The following is a 24,292-nucleotide window of genomic DNA, read 5'->3' as shown; positions in this document are numbered from 1 at the left end:
AGTCATAATCACTTGCAAACACAAAGCCTGAGCTTAAATTAGGTAATCACTATCACCAAAGAATTATATTATGGTAAGTAATAGAAATGTCTTTAACAGCATTTTCGCCGATTTTAAGCATAGGTAGCTCTATCTCTCATAGATGATAGATATGTAGACGACAATAAATGAGTATCTCTCATAAATTTTCATACAAAAATAAGTCAAAAGAACATTTTAACTCAAGCATCCAAAGCAACTGTAACGTTACCTATGCAAATAGATACGTTTGTTTTTTTACAATAACGTGTACCTACTGATGTTCCACTACATTTCTCCGCATCAACACTTCGATGTAATATCTATTCTGAATTCCGTGGTAGGTACTAATATATTTCGGATTTCAGCAAATATCCGATACCTAATTGAGATAGCGGATTCATCAGGCTCAATAACACATAATATTCAGTCAAACATTTTCATAACTAAGGCCCACTTGCACTAAACTGTTTAATCTCGTATAGTTCAATACGTAAAATGTACATAACTCGGAAAAGTTAGAAGTGCGTGTCCGGGATAGAACCCCGACTCCCAAATAGGAAGCAGACTTCTTAACTACTAGACTACCACCGCTTTTTCAAAAAGTAATAGAAAAATGGTCGCAATTCAGCTTGTAAAGAAGGTATTATATTCAATAAGAGCAGATTGGCCAGAATCGTGCTGCGGCAGTTCAATTTCAGCTTCACACTCCGCAAATTGCATTGGCCGCCATCTTAAGGTTGTGGCGCGTCGAAAATATTACAATTTATCAATAGTTGTAAATTGTGAAGTTTGCCTTTACGCAGTGGACCTTAAATTTCATAAAGAGTTCCTACATCTCTTCATTCCAAAATCATAAAACTTCATCACTGACAAAAGTGGTTAAAAAGCCTAGTTTAAATTATAATGTGGCGTAGGGACATCAATTTTTTTATAGAAAATAAGTATGTATGTAGTAGATACTAGATAATTATATACCTAGTTACTTTACAAAAAGAGAGAGAGCCCGGGAGGGCCAGACGTTCGTTATTTTATAAAAGTTGAAAGTTTCTCTGCGTATTTCTGTTCCCCAGCACTACACTACACCAAATGTTGAAAAACAGTCACTTAGCATTTGAGACGCTCTTATCTCTTATGAGACGCTAATTATCTTATATTTATATTTAAATTACGATGCAGTATTTTAACATAGTTGAGCATGGTTGGTTGGTATTCATAATACCTCTTGACTAACACATCGTCTTTACTCCTGCACTATTGATGTACCTAGGTATATCCTGCACGCAAAAAGCTCGCTTGAGACCTCACTATTATAATTTTAACATGGTTGAGCTATCAAAATATCCTAATGATTTAACACAAAGACTTGGTCCCTTGACATTCCTGACGTAGGTACTTCGAGTTCGTTTACAGTGTCCACGTTTATCTCTAAATCGCCCGCGGCAGAGCTCTGAGGGACAGATTCGGAATGCGAATCAAAGAAACATTATATAAAACGAAAATGTTAGATTTGAGGCTTCTCTTTGATTGTACGAAATATATTTTAGTATATTTTTATTGTGTGGTAGAGTTTATTTAGTAAATCAATGGGATAAAGCCTCCTACAAATCTTTCCAGAAAGTCTATGACAATAATAGCTTGTAGGTAGATCTTTCCATTGTCTGTCCTTGCTCCGATTTAATGTAGTAATTGTCAACTGTCCATGTTACGAAAAAAAAAACATATTAAGTGCTTAAGAAAAAGGTAAAGGTAGATAAGACAAGCAACACCAACACGCAAATATACCAACTATAATACAATACGCCAATACACACATCAAAAGGAATGGCTGGGTCACTTTACCAATTAATGAACTTGTAGTAGAGTGAACTACTTACTTGTAGTACGGGTAAGTAATCAACTGAATGTCCCATAAACCACACTATCTCGTGAGAATTACTGATCTACCACTAAGCTACCATAAAATCGTGGGTGAAAACCTAAAATTCAATTCGCTGCAGCTGCTAGCCTCGACTGAATATTTCATTGAGGCCTAACTACCTACTTGTCCACGAGCAGAAAATATGTGGAACTTTTTGTGACCAAATCGAAATTCGAAAGATTGAAGGAAATCACGAACCACTTTTAAGGAAAGGTTGTATTTGAAATGAAAAAATAACAAATCAAATGGTTTGAGGGTGGAATAGATATTCAGGGACTGAATAAATAAAAATTGCGTAATTTTTCGGTTTTCGTTCCTGGAAAAAAATAGATACCCTTTAGGAATGTACGATCAAAACTAGATCAAGACTTTTCAGCATGAATAATTTATATGGTAAACGGAAAAAGCTCTACAAAATATAGGCAATATTGACGACTGGCCAGCACAAGCGTAGGTAAATGATATCCACTGTCCAAAATTTTAACCTCAATATACTTACATAATATTGAACCATTGATACAATCGAAAAATGTTTATTCATGACGAACAAAATTTTAAGGTGGCCTTTTCCATCGATGCGGCATCTATTGCCCTTTAAACACGAGTTATTTCATATGGTTGATCCCATCATCAATAATAATATGGGGTGACAAGGCCGCAGGTGCGCGGGGTCTCCGTAAACACCACGTTGCATAATTTAAGACGCGTCGCATGTCTTCGCCTCTAAGGAGTCACGAGGCACTAAGTGAGATGGATGATAAGGAACTGCTACAAGAATAAGATGAAATGGAATTGAGAGTCACCTACTTATTACTACAAAGTTTGTACTGTATTAGCATATTTCTTTCCAGGCTAGTATGTATGTTTTTAACCGCCTTCAATAGAAATAGAAGGGTTTTTAGGGTTCCGTACCTCAAAAGGAAAAACGGAACCCTTATAGGATCACTTTGTTGTCTGTCTGTCTGTCTGTCTGTCTGTCTGTCCGTCTGTCTGTCAAGAAACCTACAGGGTACTTCCCGTTGACCTAGAATCATGAAATTTGGCAGGTAGGTAGATCTTATAGCTGACGTTTGGGCAAAAAATCTGAAAACCGTGAATTTGTGGTTACATCACACAAAAAAAATTAAATAGGCTACTTGACTCATATCTAATTTCGTCCAATAAATGATTATTTATTATAGTATTTTGCTTAAGACAACGAAATATATCAATAACAATTATTAAAAACGCAGGATGGATATATAAATCCAATTTAAAAAAATACAGTTTTTATTTTTATTTGAAACGCAGAAAACGCTGTCAGCCATGATGTGACATTAAATATGTAAACAAAGAAATGTCATCCTATGTCACGCGGGGACTAACGTAGTATCCATATATATAAAATATAGAGTCCTGACTAACTTATATATCAACGCACAGCCTAAACAGCTGGTCCTAGATACATGAAATTTGGTGGGTGTGTTCTTTGTAGGTAAAGAGAAGGTATCCACTAGGAAAGGATTTTTTGAAATTCCACCCCTGAGTGGGTTAAATGGAGGTTTGAAATTTATGAAGTCCACGCGGGCGAAGTCACGTGCATAAGCTAGTTTTTATATATTTCTAAAAACTCATAGTAAACGTAAAAAAATATCGTTTTCTCGTTATAAATTGAATAAGTTATTAAGTAAGACTTACAACAAAGTGATCTTTGCAAAAATAAATTTGGGTTGAAGTCGTTAGTCATATAGGATCCCTTTAAGCAAGTCTTTGCGTGTTACGTATATTTATTTCACTGGGCACTCTAATCCACAACTTTCCTGTGGTCTTTATCGATGCGTTTTTTACTTTCTCGGATGATACAATAACGATAATTACTATATTTTTCATGTAAACTAGTATAGAAGTCATGTTTATTAAACTTTGGGAGGTTATGCTGTTGTTTACAAATGCATGACGTCAGAGCACAGATAATCTATCGGCCAAACATGGCCGACCAGTGTTTTCACCTGTCTAAGAAAAATATATTTTTTAATTAAAGTTTTACGGTTATTAGGGCGCAAAAAAATATAGTGTTAATTTTTTTGATATAATAGGACAAATATTAACCATTTAAGACCAACTTAAAAAAAGTGTCAAGTAGCCTATTGTGGTCATGAACTAATAATTAGTATTTTCAATTTTCTAAGTAAGATAGAGAAGTATAGGGCCGTAGCCGTAATGGCGACCTCAAAGGTCTTGTTGATATCAAGTGGGGTATCATATGAAAGGTCTTCACCTGTGCATTCTAAAACAGATTTTTATTTATTTTTATGTATCATAGTTTTTGAATTATCCTGCAAAATGTCGAAAAAATACGACTGTAGTACGGAACCCTCATTGCGCGAGCCTGACTCGCACTTAGCCGGTTTTTTATTCAAATTAAACTTTTACAGGCGCTTTTGCATCGTCATAAGAATCTACCAGAGCACTGGTTTGGAATGCCTTAGGTACTTACCAAGAAGAACAATAATAAAACTCGGTGAAGGTTTTTTTTTCAAATATGCAATTTACAATAATATTGTAGGTACCTACCAAATTGTTTAAATAATTTGCATGACGGCCATGTTGAAAGTTTTTATATTTTTTGTTAAAATTTGTGAAAAATGTAATGTTATGTGTTAAAATTTCAACCCTCTATTTGTTACGGTTTATGAGATAGCCCGCTGACAGACAAAAGGATGGGCAGACGGACGGACAGTGGAGGTTTAGTAATAGAGCACGGCACAAATTGGCACCCTTCGGGTACGGGACCTTAAAAAGTACGTAGTAATGTAATTAATTTACTATACATAGATAGATAGGTGTAATCAATAATACCTACATCCATCTTTTATTCATATTTTGTCACAGAATCAAAATAAACCTTGCTCCGAAGATTTACATAAAGAGATCAACTTTGACCTTTCACAAGAAATAAAGATGATATTATTTTACTCTAAGAACACGTAAAAATGTATGGTGTCGTATGTATAAATAAAATAAAATAAAATAAAATATGACACCGTACCTACTTACTTGCGCGAGTCGTTTGCCCTTCTGCGCGGTTGACCTGTGACCTCTGACTGCGGTGCTATGGGGTCGATCCAAGGTCAATTTAGTGTCACGAAGTATAAAAGTCAGTGTAATTCTTTGAAAGAAATCTTTTTCAAGCTTATTATGTGATTAGTTATAAAGTTACTCTTGATATATTATTTTGACCTTAACCAATAACTCGTCGCGTCGTGAGGAAACCTGCATGCCTGAGAGTTCTCTACAATGTTCTCAAAGGTGTGTGAAGTCCGCCAATCCGCACTTGGTCAGCGTGGTGAACTATAGCCAAACCATACTGAAAGGAGACCCGTGCTCTGTAGTGAGCCGGCTATGGGTTGATCATGATAATGATGAACCAATAACTACTTAGTACTTACACAACTAATTATTTCGGGTTGGGGCAGCTGACCTGAAAATCGACGATCCAATTATGTGAGTCTGAAATATAGCGCTAATTACATGAAATCTGTGGCTAATTAGTCCCTAGGTATGCCCTATAATGGTACCGAACGAAAGTTGCATGGCGGAGATTGCCAGGATAGAAACTCTGTTACTGAACTCCGAGGATGTACAACCCGTTTACTAAAAGATTGGACCTGGTGTCGATTAAAAATTATAAAAAAACAAAAATTCGTAGTACGTATATGTACTACGAATTTTTGTCTGCCACTTGTTGAGTTTTTAATTTTTATTAATTTTTAATCGACGCCAGGTCCAATCTTTTAGTAAACGGGTTATACCTCCCAGCTACCTATTTTGTATTTTTCAGATTTCAGAAAAAAATTCAGATTTATTGCAGTCCCTGTCTGTCCGTATCTGACTTCAGCCAGTGGCAAAGTGGTCACTGGCTGAAGTGTATAGCTAGAATAGCTATCAAAAAATAGTTCTGCTTTGCTAGGTTTGTTTCAACGTGGGCAACATCTCTTAGGCACAAAATTTTTATTAACGTATTTGTTGCAATGAAATTAATATTCCCTATCTATTCGCATTGTATACACATATGCAAATCAGTCTCACAAGCTGACCATGCATTGTCGTTCGACTGGTCATTTCATCTTACGATTCGCGAGTTCCAAACATCGCAACCGAGGGGTCATCTCTTCGATACCTTTCCCATACATTGTGCTATCATTCTTATTTCGTGGACCGTGAGATAAACACCACATTGCAGAATCGGGCCTGACATTGGCGCCATTTTAATCTTATTGTTTTCTTGCGTGTGTTTAAAAAGTGTTGTGTTAATGGATAACTGGATCACGCAATTGTTTCAAGCACCGAGTTTTCCCAAGCCTAGGGTAAGAATTTTTATAACTTAGCTTAGCACACAGACTAAAGATCTTTTTATATTAATTGCCCCGTGTTAGATTCTTGGGTTTTTCTAAACGCTTAAATTTTACAGACAGTAGCTTTTGTTCCAAAGGTTACCCTCTACGTATAAAAACTCACAAACTAACAAATTTTACCTATTTATAATATTATATTAGTAAAGTTAGAAAATCACAACAAAATTCTTGTAATACTTATCTATATTACTTACTAACTGATGCCCGCGACTTCGTACGCGTGGATTTAGGTTTTTAAAAATCCTGTGGGAACTCTTACATTTTCCGGGACAAAAAGTAGCCTATGTCCTTTCCCGGGTTGCAAGCTACCTCTGTACCAAATGTCGTCAAAATCGGTTGAATTGATACATTACTATAGCGACTTCCCCAAAGGGAAACTCTTGGTACCGGACGTGCATGTTACATACTCTTTACATAAAGTGTGACTGTAGTCTGTACCTGAGCGAGAAGCAAGAATGTACAAGAATGATACATGGCTGAAATAGCAGTGAGCACCGAACATCTGCTCGTGCCGCATTAACCTAACGAGCTGCCCTAATGGCGCAGTTAGGGTTGGGAAAAACCTTTTATAAATTGCTACACTTTCAAACCTTTACGCATTAATCATTCAGAAAATACCGATTTTGTGATCCGCTCTGTGAAGATTTCAAAATTTCTAAGATTTAAAATAGCTACAGAATATTTAAAAAAACATGAATATTTTACTGGATAACACCTGCCTCGCTAGCCACTTACAGAGTTGACAAGAAATACGCTCACTACACTCGCAATAAGTAAATTTTTCTTTTATTATTTTATTCACAACGGTTGCCACTGCAAACATATTTAGAAAAATAATAAATGAAAATAGCTTCAAAAACTTCAAATTATCTTGATGTTTTAGGTTTGAGTAGATCACACCAATTCTGAAACCTCCTCTTCAAACAGCAGGTGACATTGCAGTCAAGATCGATTAGAGAATTAAGATAGGTGTAAAAAGCTCCACCATCCAATATTAAAAGCCCCTTGTAACTCTTTGCAAAAAACATTTAAATTCTAAAAAACATACCCACAACTTTCTGATTGGCAGCATTAACTTAACGAGTCGTCCTAATGACGTGAGTATACACCGCAGTGTTGCCTCGCAAAAAAACTTAAATAAATGACTACCCCACTTTTATGAGTCCCGTACATATTAGTCACCAGTCTTATCTGAGGTTCGGTACATTTAAATGATGTATACCATCACTTATTATGTCAAGCTGTGTATCAGATCAGTTTTACCTAAACGATAATTTTACTCGTATAAATATTATAATCATATAATGTACCGACTTAATCATCAATGTAAATATTTTATTTTGTTCTATGTATTGTTAAATTTGTATGATACATAAATTGTATATTTCGTAGTGATTCATTAATTACTATTAGGTACCAAACTAAAGCCTTATAAAAGATTTCATTCATATCCACCGTTCATATCCTTGACAACAGCCCTACCGAATACTACGGTAGGTTCCCGATATTAATTTTCCACAGGAAAATGTATTTGGAAATGTTATCATATTACGTACGAGTACCTATAAGGTACTGTGAGTTATTAAGAAAGTTGAATATTTTTAGAAAACTATATTATGAGACCACATACATACCTACATGTGCCAAATCTTCGCATTTTACAGAAAAGGGTTCCTGTGAATGTATATTAAACTGCACGATTACCTGTGTGAGTAGGATAGATAGATAAATAGACCTCAGCATCGTTTGGTGGACTGAAAACTTACCCACATAGTAAAATATAAAATAGTAGGTAACTAAATGAGGGAAACACGCTATGATCGTTCTTGAAGTGAAAATAATTAAAACGTAATTATAATTGAAAAATCAAACTTAACCGTGAGTTTGCACTAAAAAATAAAATTATACATACTTAATAATATTATGAATGTTTAAGAGATCATCGCATGTGACGAATCTCATACTTGTTTTGTTGAATTTACTTTCGCACTGTACCTGCGATAAATTGGGTACCTAGGTAAATTATTTGACAGATTTCAAGGTTTCTATGACTTCTATGAATGTTATAAAATGTCAAACAAGTTCTTCAATAAATTATATGACAATTTCTCAAACAGAGTTCTCAACACGTATGTACTTAAGTATTGTTGTAAGTTTCACGTCAGTGCAAACTCCGGTTAGAAGTTAGGACACTAGGACGTCTAAAGTTTAGTGTTTCACATTTGGAAGGGCACTTCATTGACGCATTTTTTCAAAAAAAAATCTGTTATTTATTTATCTTGTAAGTCGGCTAAGGAAAAATAGATTACAGTGCATCAAACACACTATTGTTTAAATATTTTGTTAACTCAAATGCAACTGTAAAGGAAGCGTTCGCGCGGTGACACCGCAGCGATTCCCCCGACCCCGGATGTCCGCAACTAATTAAAATTCTACGTGAATGAATAACTGCACTGCGCTGCCGCTTTGTGGCAAATTATTTGAATAAATATTGTAGAATTTTACTCATTTCCATACAAACTCGATTGAAGTCTCCTTACGAAATTGCCCTCATTCCTCCAACTGTTTTCTGTACGAGATTGACCTATAATTTTACAAGTTCCCTCTTAAACCAACGGAGATTATGGCGAGTCTATCAAAATCCATTAATTAACTTGGAATATTAACGAGCTACTCCAAATCGAAAGTTTATACCTTGAAATTACAAAGTACGTAATAGGTTCAAAAGTCTTTTGAAGTTGTATAAAGCTATCGTGAAACTCACAGACGCAGCAGAGCAGCCCAAAATGTGGGACCGGTGGCAGTGCGAGCGGGTCGAGCAACTCCGCCGCGGCCGGAACGGGGCCGACTCGCGGAAATGACGCGAAGCAAGTTGAGTGCAACTTGTGCCATCGCAAGTTCAAAAACATTCCTGCACTCAACGGTCACATGCGATTACACGGTGGATATTTTAAAAAGGTTAGTGTTTTAGACAACCTCTATATTTATAATGAAACTGTATAGTGCGCGCAAAACAAGTACCTATAGTCCAAACTGAAGTTGTAACATGGCGATTTGCGCCGGTTATAAGTCTAAGGATTAAATACACAAGCCCGGCTGAGATTTCTGTTTTTGTACAATGCGCCTCGTGTTCAGATTTGACTGCTTGTTTTTTGTACACTATAAGTGAACAATTGTTGTATGGTAAATATATTTTGAAAATTTTAATCGGAACAAGCTTTATTATCGATATAGAGGACAAAATAATCTGTATATTTTTAATTTTTGTTTCGCATCTGTTTCGTGCCTATTCGCGCATCACGCCAAAACTACTGAACGAATTTAAATGCCCTTTATATATGCGATATTTTTTATATCGAAAAAAATAACTTCGTCAAATCTAAAGCGATATCAATACTTCTTTTTATTGGAAAGGTTATACATTGGGTTAGTTTTATCCAAGATTGGTGATAATTTGATGAATATTAATGAAGATGGAGGACGAAACTCCTCAACGGATAACAGCAAATCACTCGCATAAGACTTAACTATGCTTAATAAATGCATACATACCACGTGTATGACGGTATTTGGACCACTAGCCTTTATTCATATAATGGGTCCTTAGGTTCTCCTCGGGAAACCCCTATCATTATATGAATGCAGTGGGCATCCATACCCTCCTGCATACGACTCAACTAAGAGTACTATTGCAACTCTTAGGTTTAACGATTTAGTGACGGACACCAAATTCTCCTCCAAACCTCCAAAGTCAGTCACCCATCCGTTTACCGACTTGGGTCAAAATTGTTATAACAAATAAAGATAAGAAAGGATTATTATAAATATAACCCGAGCGAAGTTCAGGCGTGTCAGCTAGTATAAAACAAACTAATAAGAAAAACTTCTTCCTCAAATTAATACGTGTCCACTCATCAGGATTCGGACAGCAAGAAATTAGATAAAAAAGAGTCGACGGGGCCACCATTACAAACAGCGTCCGTATCCGTAAGAGCGTTGATTGAGGAAAAAATTATAAGTCGCCGAGGTGCCACCGTGACTTCATCACCGTCCATAGGTATTTCAGTATTCCTTTTTGTAAAATTTACCTTTAACAGTTTAGAAAATAAATCAAATTTGATTTTTCAGGTACAAATACAGATATTACCGTCACGTCTCGTTCGGGATTTGTTGCACCAGCTCCACCGCCTTTGTCAACTATTAAGAATTCTGGTACAACAGCGACAATAATTTCTCCATCTACCCAATTCGTTTCACCACGAGTACCACCAGTAGTTCCAAACGTTACCGTGACTACATCTGGAGGTGTTGGTGGGCCCAAGGATTCCACGCTAATAGAGTTATTAAAAAAAGGTAGTTCAAAGGTACGTATTTAAAATTTATCTTAAGCATGTTATTTTTTAATATTATTACATATTTAGCTGAATTCTATTTTCATTCAAGGTTGTAAAGCGGTCAGCATCAGACCCAGGTCAAGCTTCACCTCCCCAAGATTTTACATTTAGACCGGAATTATTTGGAGTATCGTTTAATTCTGACGATGGATATTTTTCTCCTGCCTTAAACGAAGAAACGTTCCAATTCACCACAACATCTGACCAACTAGATGAACTAGCATCCTTAGAAGATTATGCAACTGTAGCCGCATCGATACGAGAAAGGTCACCTGTTACATACCCGTCCAGTAGAAGACTCGCTGCCGTATTGAACTCGCCACTTCCGGAGTCTTTGGCTGATTTTGGTGCCTGTCATGGTGGTTCTCCCGTACCATCACCAGGTATCGGATATAGTGAAAGCTCTCCAGGACTTTCCTATACAACAGGGGATTCACCCGGTTTGACATATGCGGCATCGTCACCTAGTGGAAGTTATTCAACACAACCAGTACCATCACCGGGCCTGACTTACCCAACACCACCGGCGTCTCACGATGCCCACTCACCTGCACACACGGTACCGCGTGCATCTTCACCGTTATCAGCTGCCTTTTTTACGGCTACTATGTCAAGTCAAGAAGAGGTACGTACTCTATACTTACTTTTAGTATTTTCAAATAATATATTCTTGAAATAAGTAATATCACTTCATTGATCTATTGTTCAAATAACAGGTTGAAGAGGCATTGGAAGAAGTTCTGCCAGAAGAATGTAGATCACTTGACGCATACATATTAGAACCATCTACTACTACACGAAGAATAATGCTTAATTCGGAAGATCCGTTATTATCAAGCAGTCCTAGAGATTTCCCACATCAGCGTTCAGTCCGTCGACAGCATCGACTATTAGCTCCTATAACAACACCTTTACAACAATGGACTCACGATAACACACTTCAGGTGAATATTTTGTTATACTTATATAATATTGCAGTAGATTACTTACTAGACTTATATCTACTGCAATATTTTACTTTTGGATCATTTATTAATCACAAAATTTCTATTTCATCAGGTTTGTGTAGAAGGTCGTGACACATTGCCAGCAGTATTTCTAAGCCCAAGTAGTGTGCCTGCGTCACCACAACGACGTAAGAGGCGTGCATCTCCAGCGGGTCCTTACCGTTCACGGATGCGTCGAATGGTTAGCCATTATACACCTCAACCAATCCTCCCACCTGATAGAGAAGGCCCCGGTTTAATTATGGAACTGTTAAACGGTATGTTCTAAAGAATAAACTTTAACAGCAATTTCATAAGATTTGTAAAAAATATAACAACCGTGTCAATTTTAGATCTACAAACAGAGGCAGATGTGCTGTCACAATTGGAAGAGCCCCGTCTACCCCAAATTAATATTGGATCAGATCATCAAGCAGATTTACCAGAGCTATGTAATGATCGTATCGATCTTCATCGAGCACCCGAACAGCTTCTTTGGGACCCTGGCATCAACGATGCACTTGATGATAACGAAGGTAATAATAAAATTGTAATCGTAAACTACTAGTTCATTATTGTTCATATCTTATTTCTCATAAATTACAAATCCTTACCGATTCTAATGATGAAAAACTAATTTTCTGCAGTTCGCATGTTCATGGAGCTAGCCATGTGTGCCGCAATGCCAGTCGGAGGGCACACAAGAGAGTTCGCCTTGCAAACTTTGGGCGAATGCGGGGGCGATATTCGAGCTGCCACTTTACGCCTTATGTCCCGTCCTGCTGCGCCTTCACAACATGAGTCTCGTTGGACACCAGACGAAGTAGAAGCCTTCTTGGCAGGCCTCAGTCAGTACGATAAGGACTTCTTTAGAATCTCTCAACTGGTAAATCAAAAAACTGAAATTATATCATGAATAAAAATAGACCTAAGTATTGAATATATATATATTGAATATTGTTCTACAGGTAAGAACAAAGGACTCCAAGCAATGCGTGCAGTTCTATTACTTCTGGAAGAAAGTTACCAAAGACTACAAAACTTTGTACTTACGAAGTTGGCACGACTCACAAGCAAACCAAGTAAGCACGGCTACGAACACTGGCCTACATTTTGTGTTCAGGTTCACAGAATAGTGATAATAAAATAGGTTGTTAACGCGATCGAATTGTTTACACCCAGGGCTCGGTAGGGCAGTACTCATCAACCGTCTCGACAACCTGCTCGTCACCACCGACCCCATACGAAGGAGAAGAGTTTCCCTGCAAGATCTGCGGGAAGTAAGTGCCAAGATCCGGAATACGCAGCATAGCGCTTCCATTTTTCGGCCTCAACAGAAATTATCCGCAAACGCAATTTAACTTGAATAGTTTAAAGTTTACATAATTTTTGTACATCGTTTTATAAAACTATCTAATGTTAATAAAAATATCTTTGACTTAAATTGCGTATGTATAGAAATGATAAGAAAAAATTTAAGTCTATATATTAATTCAGCTTGATAAACTAACGAAAACTTTGCAAACATACCTAATATTATGTTATTTATTAAGTTAACATTGCAGTGGTTTAGGGAGTGTTTGTGCTGTATGCTGTTTATTTTTAATGCCATATTATTATTATTGAATGAATTAAATGTATTTGGTATAATATTATTATTGACAAGGGGTTCTCTGTTCTTAAAGTCGATTGCAAGTGAAGCTAATGTTTTGGTATTCCAACTGGAAATAATAATAACCAGTTATTGGAATACATTGTAAATTATTTAATTAGACATAGAAAGTTTCCTGTGACAATATTTAGTTTGTTATTGAATGCGCAAACGTGACTCAGTTTGATGTAGACGTTTTGTAATGAATACTTAAGGAAGCTCCGTTAAATTTGATTTGCGGTTGTGCGTTCATAAAATTTTCATAAAACTGATATATTTCTACTGTCTCAGGGACCATGCTATGTCAAATATTTTTGTAAATATAAAAGAGAAATAGTTTGAAGTGAATACCTATTATGTCCATTGCAAATGACATTGATGTTATAAGTAAATTTTATTTACTGCACTTGAGGGTTATGAAAATAAATGTGTATTGATGTTGTATGTAAATATTATAGTTTTACAAATCACTAACTATAAATTATAAATGCCTCGCTTAGCTTTTCAGCTTTTTTCATGGTTTAACATTTTGTTTCGCTTTCATTATTTTATCTTCCGTTGCTGTTTCTTAATGTGTACCCTATTATGTTTCAGAGTATTTAACAAAGTAAAAAGTCGTAGCGCGCACATGAAGTCGCACCGGCCACTCGACGCCGAGCCGAAAAGGCCTAAACTCGAAAAGCCTTATGAAAAGGTCGAGAGATCTGACGACAGATCACAAACGACTGCCGAATTCCAATGCAAACCGCCCGCACAGTAACTACTTCTAGCTCACTTATTCCGCTCGCGCGTCGTGCTGTGCTCCTTCCGACTAATCATCGTAATCTGTTAAATGTTGAATCATATTGGCCTAACAATATTTACGAGACAAACGTGTCCGTTCCATCGCAATCGCTTATGGCGTGCGCCGTACTCGCCCGCCTTCACTTGCAATACGCCCAACTTTTTGTAATTAATAACGAATGTCTAGATACAAATTCAAACAAATGCTAACCGTATGAGCATTTATTATGGTTACAAAATAGTTTTATAGAATAAAATGAAAGTGACTTAGAAGAAGCTAACTAGTAAATAGTAGCTAGAGAGATTAGAACTTGGGTAAATAAACGAAATTTTACTAAATAAATAGGTATTTCGAAAATCTCATATAAGGCTAAGCTACATGAGATCGCATAAAAATATTTTGTATAACGATTGATAAATAAATAATAATTAATTGTAGGTAGGTAAGGCCTTCGTAAAGTTTTTATATGACAGACTTCTCAATGTGACTTTGCAAGTGTGATGTTGTAAATAAATCAATAGTTCTTGAAGCTACGGTTCAGATCGGCGGGCAGCTTTTCGAGATAATATTAATCTATATTTCTATTACAACTAGGTACGTGTGATACATTAAACGTAGATCGTGTAGCAACTACACTACCTCTATTGAATTGTTTGTTTTTATTGCGAGCCCAGCTCACTTTATTACATATTAGCTTGTCTGCTCATTCTCTTGTTGTTATTTTGTAGTCAATGTTTTTTGTTTATTTTTATTTTTCTAGTCATACTAGATAAATATATGAGGGGCGTACTTGAAATGCGTGAATGTTTTTTAGATAAATATAATTTAAGAGAACAGAATTCAATTCGTTATCCGTACCGTAAATTAGTCACATATCGACGCAATTTTACAAAAATATTGACAAAAAATATAATATCGATTGCCGCGCGTCTGTGAATGTTTCGTCAAATTTATTTTAGACCTAAGTCATACCTAAGTCTAAAAAACTATTAATTGGGTGCTTAATTACCCATTTAATATTTTTTTATATGCTTCGTTTAACAAGAATGAACAAAGTGCCACATAAAAATAGATTGTTTTTTTTGCAATTTATTTTACCTAAGTAGGTATGCTAACAGAAAGTGCAAATCTCTTAAATGGGGTTTTTTGCTATTAATATTATCATTTGTAAAAAAAATATTTGATCAACATTCACAGAAGCAGACGTATTAAATAAAGGATAATATAACAGTATTTTTTTACACAAATATTCTCAAAATGCTCAAAGTACTTAAATAACTATATTTTATGTTGGTAATTTTATTATATTTTGTAAGTAGTTTCTTGTTGTTGATTGCTCTGCGGTACTTATCTTGTTTATTAATTGATACTTGATGTGTAGTACTGTAGTAAGATGTACTTAGTTAATTTTCCAAAGTACTTACATTACTTATTTTAAATGAATGTAAATTGCTGAATGAATGTAATTGTTGGATGTACTTAACTAATTGTATGCAAAGATTTAAATCCGTGATGCCTTGACACGAATGACTGTTCTGGCAACGCTCGCGCTACTGAAAGATGACTGACATCTTTTTTTCTTCTGTTAAATCTTCATTCTAATAAAATAATCTGATAATTGTGAATAGGTTAATTTTGCACACTTGCAAAGGTGTATTTACGCATTCGCAAAAGAAGAGGCACCGAGTGGCGAACCGGGATACGAGCTATAGTGCGCACAAATCTAAATATATAAAAGGAAAACTGTCTGACTGATCTATGAACGCACAGCTCAAACGTAGGACGGATACGGACGGAAATTTGACATGCAGATAGCTATTGTGACGTAGACATCCGGTAAGAAAGGATTTTTGAAAATTCAATTCCTGAAGAGTTAAGACAGGGGTATGAAATTTGTTTAATCCACGCGGACGAAGTCCTGGGTAAAAGTTAGTTACCTAATAAGTTTCCCAGTCTGAAGTTGCGATTTCACGTTGGACTACAGATTGCGGAGTTCATATATTAAGTATTAAATACACAAGCCAGGCTCAAATCTGTTTGTGTACAATGCGCAATCATAAGCCTCATGCTCAGATTAAACTATTTGTTTTGCGCGCACTATACATATTCACACATTCGTCTCCGGGATCGTCTTATAACCGCGTATTGACAAGATTATGCGCGACCTTGCGCGACACAGCGAGCGTCGAGCGGCGTGAAGCGTTCTGTTGCGAATAAATGTAAATGTAGGGTAATAATAGGCGATAGCGAATCTAACGATTTAAATCTTTGATTGTATGTACGTGTACCTTATACGTGTTGTGATAATATGTACTTAATGTTTATTGTTTTAAATGAATCGGTGTATTATTTAAATGGAATGTACAAATCGGGCAATAAACTGTTGCTCAATTATATACCTAACGAATATTGTGAATCTGCCAGTTATTGGAAATTTCTGCTGCCAATATCGGAACCCATTAAACTTAATAAACGTATTTTGCGGTTGTGAAGTTTCTTAATCAGTAGTTATGTATTAAGAACGCATTAAATGCCAAAAATTGGTAGAAATAGGTTTGTACACCGCCATACTGCCGTGCCAAATGGTGGAATTACACTTGTTCGTTAGCCCGTATGTGGGTTCCCGGATGTCTTCACCCGAATTCGGGCACCCGATACTTTCTTTAGGTACACCGTTAACCCGCTGTATTAAATTATTTTTAGAACTTGTACGACGGTTGGTATAGGTAAGGTAGGTACTTCGATATTGTTAATTTATCCTAAATCGTTACCCCCAATTCAAAAAGGCCGAATGTAATTCCACCAAAATATTATTAAAAAATATTAGTGCCAAATAAAAATCTGTTTACGCGTGCCATAAATGACTAATACGTAATTCCGTGAATATATACCTAGATTATAGACTAGCACCGATTAACCGTTTAAAGTGTGGTTTAAAGTAGGCACCGAACATAGTGCCGTACCAAACTTCTTTGTCTAACCATTGAATAAGAGAAATAACTAATAAGTTCTTTTCAATGCGTAAATAATATTATAACCATTTAAAATTTTCGGGTTAGTAAGTGATTACAAAAGATGCATTTAATTAAACGACTCTTTCATTTGCCTGCCGCGGAATTTTTACTGTAATAATTAATGTTTTTCTTAAAATTCTTAAGAGACCTACCTATGTTTTGCAATAGATACCTAAATGGTTTGGCGCTTAATCCGTTTATACTTACATAACTCTTCAAATTGACTTTCGTCTTCCGATATTATTGCTAACAACTAGATATTTATTTGGACAGTATTCCTAGAAAAAGACATGTTTATAATTTAAATATATATTTAAAATTTTACTGTTTTAAGTTAACCCTTAGGTTAATTGCTTGACTCTAAACAAACGCGTGTGGCACTAAGTAGGTCTAAGAGACGGGACAGAGATTTTTTTAAAAGCACGCAATGATACATATAAGCTGGAGGTATACGTATCTAATAATGTATTTGTTTCCTTCCATCCGTACCTGAATGAAAATCTGCCAAAACGTAATGACACTAAAAATAAAAATGAAATTAATGCTATGGCGATAGTTAGATGATATTGAGGAAAGCTGACTGCTACGTAAGCGGTTGGGATAGGGTGCCTTTCAAGTAAAGCGCAGCGGAGATGTGAATAGTCGAGCAACCAGATTTTTCAGAGATGACGTGATCATCTCATTTCAATCTATTCTGATTGGTCTACTGAAGACAACTCCGTTCCGCTTCGCTTTAGTTGACAAGTACTCTAAGATTAGAGATATTTCTCTTAAGATTAGAGACTCGTCGTGAGTTTTTAATTTTGTCTTGTGTAGGGAACTAACCACCTAGTTATGTAGTCAACCAATTTATAAAACAGCTTACCTCAGTAATACCTAATCTGTGCTTAAGTCCAGTGGTGTCAAATCAACCAAGGTGGCGTCGTGGTACGCTCTAGAATTCTAGTTATATTAGATATATTTTAAGATAAAATCGAAATCTAAATGCTCTATGTATTTGTAAATCACTTGTGTGATTATTTGGTTGTGTTCTATTTTAACATAGACGAGGTTTTATGGTAAACTGTTAATTATTATTAATTTCTCAATCAATGTGCCAAATAATTGCCAAATAAAAAATAAAATAAGAAAGCCATGTTTAGAAAACTACGGAATTAATAAAATAGAATTGATTACGTTAGAGAAACATAGATTAAGATGAGGCATTACCTAAAACTCTTAATGGTTTAGTGAAGTTATACCTACTTAATTAATTAGTGCTTTGAATCTGTTTATATGCCATTCGTTTTAATTATTGTAGAAAAAAAAATCGATTTTAAATTTCATTTTAAGTAAGAAATTATTACTTATAAAGTAAAATGACCATGGTAAATAAACTGTTTATGAACGGTAATATAAAGTGCATAAAGTGTATTAAACTGATATTAGCTGTTATGATTTAATTATTTACAATATTGTCTGAAAATTTGCATAACATTATACTTACTTGTTAATCGTTCAATTATGTAGGTAATTGCTGTTAAATTTTATTTTTGCCATGGTCAATATAATATTGTAGGTATTCTTTTTTGTCGACGTTCAGATCGGAATTATTTTCATATAATAAATAAGTACTTAAATCTTGTTACGTAAATACTAAATATATTTTCAAATTTCGGTACCGGAAATAGGTCTACGTCAATGACATACGATTTATTGAAGACAAGTCCCTCCAGAGATATTTTTAAACAATACCCTTAGCTACTAAGACTGAAAGATACACAAAATTTATTCTGCGAGAAAATAATAATTTTATCTTTTTGAAGTAAGAAAATACGTTACCGTTCTCCCATTCCACGTGCCAAAGCGACGCTAGTCAGGGTGTAACTTTACACATACCCTCATTATCTAACATCCGTTTTATTCTGACGATTCCCTATTGAATGAAGCGCAGTGCCACACAGATATAATACACGAACTTTTATCACATCATATTAATTTCCGAAAATTTGACCACGAGCAACTTGTAACTCTATTGTCTTCAGTGTCTTGGGATGGTCTTTTGGGCTCAACTGATGTACAGTCAGCGACAACTTGTTTCTATAACATCATGTATGATGTTTTTGATTCGTGCATCTCTAAAAAGAGTAGAAAAAAAAGTACTATTAAACGCTATCCAGTTTGGTTTACAAGTAGTATTATACGCGATACAAAATTGAAATTAAAATTGCATACAAGATGGATTAAAACCAAATGTGTTGAAACTTACTCCAGGTTTTCAGAAATTAGGTCAAATTTGAAGGCTTGTATCACAGAAGCATATGATGATTATATAAGGCGTGCTGAAAGAAGCATTAAAACCAATCCTCTATGTTTCTGGGACTATATCAGTAGCTTGCGGTCTAAAGGTGGATTTGAACCTAACGTTACATTTAATGGTTCTATGCATAACGGGGTAGATGCGGCCGAAGCTTTTGCGAATTTCTTTGCAAACGTATTTCTTCCTGATGTACCAAAGTTACGTGTAGTTGAGGCATGTCTAAATGATGGCAAGCTAAATAGTACTATATGCCCCGCCCTAAGTTTACAGTGACGGACATAAAATATGGCATTGATAAACTGAAGGTAAATTGCGCTACTGGACCAGATAACTTACCAGCTGATGTTTTGAAAATGTGTAGTAAATATCTTAGTCTCCCTCTTTGTCATGTACTTAATTTAATCTTAAAGACTGGACAATATCCTTCTCAATGGAAGCTGACCCGAGTTACACCAATACCTAAAAAAACCGGTACGACGTCCGTAGAGGAATTTCGGCCCATAGCTATTCTCTCAACGCCTGCCAAGGTATTTGAAAGAATTGTGCATAGAGAGATAAGCCGGCAAATCAGTAACTTACTATGTGACGAACAGCATGGCTTTAGGATTAAGAAGTCTGTCAACTCCAACTTATTAACAGCTACTGAATACATATCGTCCTGCCTAGATAGAGGCCATCAAGCAGATGCGCTTTATTTTGATTACCGCAAAGCTTTTGATAGAGTTAATAACGATATTCTTCTAAAAAAACTCAGTGCTATTGGTCTTTCTCCTCAGCTCCTACATGTATTATCAGACTACCTCCGTGACCGTCAGCAATTCGTTCGATATGGCATATATGAGTCTAAACCATATCATACGCGATCCGGTGTAAGTCAGGGCTCTATCTTAGGACCTCTATTCTTCCTAATCATGATAAACGATCTTCCGGAATCTATAAAATATGCAAAATGCTTGCTATATGCAGATGACCTAAAACTTATATTCGAAATTACTTCTATCGAAGATTGTCTCAAGTTGCAATGCGATCTTACAGCTGTATATCACTGGAGTAAAGCGAACAAAATGGAGTTCAATCGTGACAAATGTTCAGTTATGACCTTTGGTAAAGTTCGGTATCCTTTGATACATGAATATAAAATGGATGGAATCCCTATTCCCAGAGTACAGAACGTGAAAGACCTAGGTGTAATTTTTGATAAAAAATTGACCTTCCATGACCATATTAACACCGTAGCAGCTGACTCATTTCGAAGATTAGGATTTGTACTACGCAAGTCTCGGGAGTTCCATAGTCCTTTGGTAATACGATTACTATATTACGCCTTAGTCCGAAGCAAGCTCGAAACAAGCACCTGTGTCTGGCATCCGTACGAGGCAAAGTACGGGCTTATATTAGAAAAAGTACAAAAGGCCTTCCTAAGATACCTGTATAAACGTTGCTATGGATATTACCACGATATTACCCTTTCCTATACCCAACCAAATTTTTGTTAGGTTGCTTAGGTTTCAACTCCCTGGAGGTCAGACGCATTTGCGACCAACTGAAAATTATGTGTCAAATTTTGCGAGATGTTAATGCTCCAGAACTTCATGACCAACTGTGTCGCATACGTGTCCCTGAATCCAACAGTAATCTTCGTCCACGAATAAATAAACTTTTCGTGGTCCCACATCATCGCACTGTTGCTAGATCTATGTCACCTATACCCCGTTCATTAGCATCATTCAACGCGCTTTTGGACAATAATGCTCAATGGGACCCATTTAATGATGGGTCTATAATACTGGTTCGGGAGTTACTGAAGTACGCTGAGAGCATTGCATGAATATGTCATTCAATGTTCTCAGCGTACATATTCAAAATTCTTTGATCTTTTATCGTTTTGTATTTTATGTCTTTTTTCTTGTACCTTTATTTGTATTTAAATTTATTATTAATCATCTAGTTAGTGTAAGTGGCACTGCCGTCTAATTAGATATAAAAAAAAAATAAAAAAAATAAAAAAAAAATAACGTCGGTCCTTAACAGCTGAAACTTTAATATCTTCAGTTATGAAAGTGGAGGCCATAATATGTATCTACCTAGTACATACATAATTTATTATATCCAATCTGGCACGTGATCGGAGTAATGTAACGAATGCCTAGTAAATAATATGCAATTAGCTTTGCATTTCACATTACTTATGGCCTGCAATTTGGCGCTGCGCTCCGATTCATTTTCATCATCATCATCATCATTGTCAATCGAAAGACGTTCACTCCTGGACATAGGTCTCTTGTTGGGACTTCCACACGCCACGTTCTTACGCCGCCTGACCTCAGCGGCTCCCTGCGACTCATTTGATGTCGTCTTCCACCACTTCCAGTTCGATTTGCTAGAGCGCGCTTTGATTAGTTTTACCTACCTATTATAACTAAACCGGGCGCTCAGAAGTCTCTCAAAACGTGTCCTCTAGATTTAGTCTATTGTAGTAAAGCTCGAATAATTACTTACGGACTCTAATTAATAAATGAGTGTTAAATGATGAGATCGATCATTGGACATTCTTATTTCAATATAAATATAGAAGTGCCTTACGATTTTATTTTTATACTGTTGTTGTTTTATTATTCGTTTTATTTTTAAATCAGATTCGATGAAGCGCTGGAAATTGCATTTATTTGTGGTTCGCTACGTCCACTCTGAGTGAACAGAGTAGCCGTGCAGTGAATCAGTATTAGTTCAATCGTTGCTAGTAAATTAATTATTTTACGTTATTTTTTAATATAGAGACAGTACGGGCTAACTAACTACAAACAAACTAACAATATTATTGTCGCTTCAACGGATAGGTAAATCAATTACCTACTCTTTTAAAAGAACAATGAAAAAAAACTGTAAAAGAGATTCACACATTAGTATGAAATTAGCCAAATACGTTATTTTAAAACGAGACTAAATTACGTAAAGAGTTTTAAGCGATGATAAATAAATTCTTTTATAAGCCATGCCTACATAGAGTTAAATCGTCATTGATGATTTTACAAAAATGTGCCGGCATAAAATAATACAATAACTACAAGTCAATTTAACGAATGATGTGAAATCTACGAAAGTGTAATACAACTTATGCTGTAGCATACGTTACGCGAAAGCAAAAAGGATTGTAAAGCAACTAAAATAAGCCGTACCTATAATAAATGTTTTGTAAACGTACTTACCCCTATCGTGATGTCACCTGTGGATTTTTTCTCTTTCTATTTTCTTCCGATTATGTGTTACATCCATACAATTGAAATTGTATATATCCTTATTGTATTTGCGTGAAGACAATGTTATATATTATAGTATTATTAATATTATGTAAGACTAAGTGGATAATATATTCTTCTAATTTTGTATGGAATAAAGTGTGTAAGAAGTGGTAGGCGGGAAATCCGACTCTGTCACCTTGACCTGAGGTACTACCACGACATCACTAAGATTTTTAATCCTATTTATATCATTTTGTACGTCACAATTGGATAACATATTAAATACAAACAGTACAACAGTAATAAGTATAGTGCACGCAAAATAAGTAGGCCACTCTGAACTTCTGAAGTTGCAACTAACAGATGTCAGACTAAGGATTAAATGCACAAGCCCGGCAAAGATCTGTTTTTGTAAAATGCAGCAGCCATACGCATCGTGTTCAAATTGGACTACTTGTCTTGCGCGCTTTATACACCGTCAATCGTGCTAATTAGGTTGTATCTAAGTATATCAATGTCTAAACTAAATTGTCTACTAACTAAAATCTAAAAGTACCTAGTGATATCCTTTTCAAGGCGTAACATGGTAAAAGGTAAAAAGAGCCATACCTACCATTTAATTGAAATTTTAGACATCCCATGAATGTGTGACCTACCTTTATTTGCTATCTACTTAATGAGGAAAGTTGATTAATGTTACGATTAATAAATTCTGAGGTAAATAAAATGGATTGGATTGGATTGGAATATAGTGTATTTTTTTAAATTGTAGGTAGGTACCTACCTACTATTAAATTTTGAATTTTTCTATGGATACCGATGAACGTGGTAGTACAAGACGGAAGGTCAAACGTACTTTACTATAATGTAACCGTAGAAGTAATCTGACGCGTGCCAAATGCACGATAATTTGATATTACACTCTGTGTTGTGATTTTGAACGTTCTGTAAATTACAAAAGTCTTTAAATACTTACTATAAAAAAATGTAGACACCTCTTTAGATTAGCACAATTCTTCGCGTAGTCACGTTAGTTCATTAATGGTTGTAAGCATTTAGATTAAACAGTGGATTAGATAATCATTGGAAGATGTAAATGTGTTACTTATAAATTTTAGATTCATTGTTATATTCAATGTGATGATTCGTAAGAACAACGACTATTCTCGAGTCCTGTCCCCGACTCTTCACAACTTCGCATATCCTTGAAACAATAAGTAATAAAATAAAACTATATGTATATTGATAAATTTATTAGGGTAAATAATTTTTTAAGACAATGACTATTACGTGATCTTTTAGATTGTCTTTATTAATAATAAATATATGGTGAAGTTTTTGTCAATTTGTTTTTTCTTTTGTCCCAACGATTGTTTACTTTCAAGTTGTTTTTGATTTAAACACATATTCAGGCCGCGCTCACTTTACATGCGGTTTCGACTTTTGGTACGTGTTCGCACGAAATTTTGTACGAAAGTCGAAACCGCATGATTGAGCGCGGCCTTTGCCTGAACAACCTAAAATTCACGCCTATACCCAAGTGCTACACTTTCAAGTTATTGCTCAGAGATACAAATCTAAGACAAATCTAT

At 35.5% G+C, this 24,292-nt stretch overlaps 1 protein-coding gene across 2 annotated transcripts in view; it reads left to right on the top strand.

The window, feature by feature from the left end:
- Window positions 1–24,045, top strand: part of LOC117990752 (zinc finger protein 541) — a 305,819-nt gene extending 281,774 nt beyond the window's left edge. For both annotated transcript variants that reach the window (XM_034978242.2, XM_069504433.1), the window contains 11 exons: window positions 9,100–9,291; window positions 10,252–10,390; window positions 10,462–10,697; window positions 10,777–11,352; window positions 11,444–11,671; window positions 11,787–11,991; window positions 12,067–12,249; window positions 12,361–12,599; window positions 12,682–12,795; window positions 12,896–12,993; window positions 13,959–24,045. In XM_034978242.2, the coding sequence (XP_034834133.1) occupies window positions 9,100–9,291; window positions 10,252–10,390; window positions 10,462–10,697; window positions 10,777–11,352; window positions 11,444–11,671; window positions 11,787–11,991; window positions 12,067–12,249; window positions 12,361–12,599; window positions 12,682–12,795; window positions 12,896–12,993; window positions 13,959–14,124 (2,376 nt within the window). In that variant the 3' untranslated portion in view covers window positions 14,125–24,045. The remainder of the gene's footprint in view (window positions 1–9,099; window positions 9,292–10,251; window positions 10,391–10,461; window positions 10,698–10,776; window positions 11,353–11,443; window positions 11,672–11,786; window positions 11,992–12,066; window positions 12,250–12,360; window positions 12,600–12,681; window positions 12,796–12,895; window positions 12,994–13,958) is intronic.
- The last annotated feature ends 247 nt before the right edge of the window (window positions 24,046–24,292 follow it).

The sequence above is a fragment of the Maniola hyperantus genome, chromosome 18 (assembly GCF_902806685.2).
Source record: "Maniola hyperantus chromosome 18, iAphHyp1.2, whole genome shotgun sequence".
Classification (NCBI taxonomy): domain Eukaryota; kingdom Metazoa; phylum Arthropoda; class Insecta; order Lepidoptera; family Nymphalidae; genus Maniola; species Maniola hyperantus.
The sequence above is the reverse complement of the archived record's forward strand: the minus strand, read 5'-3'. Positions and strand labels throughout refer to the sequence as shown.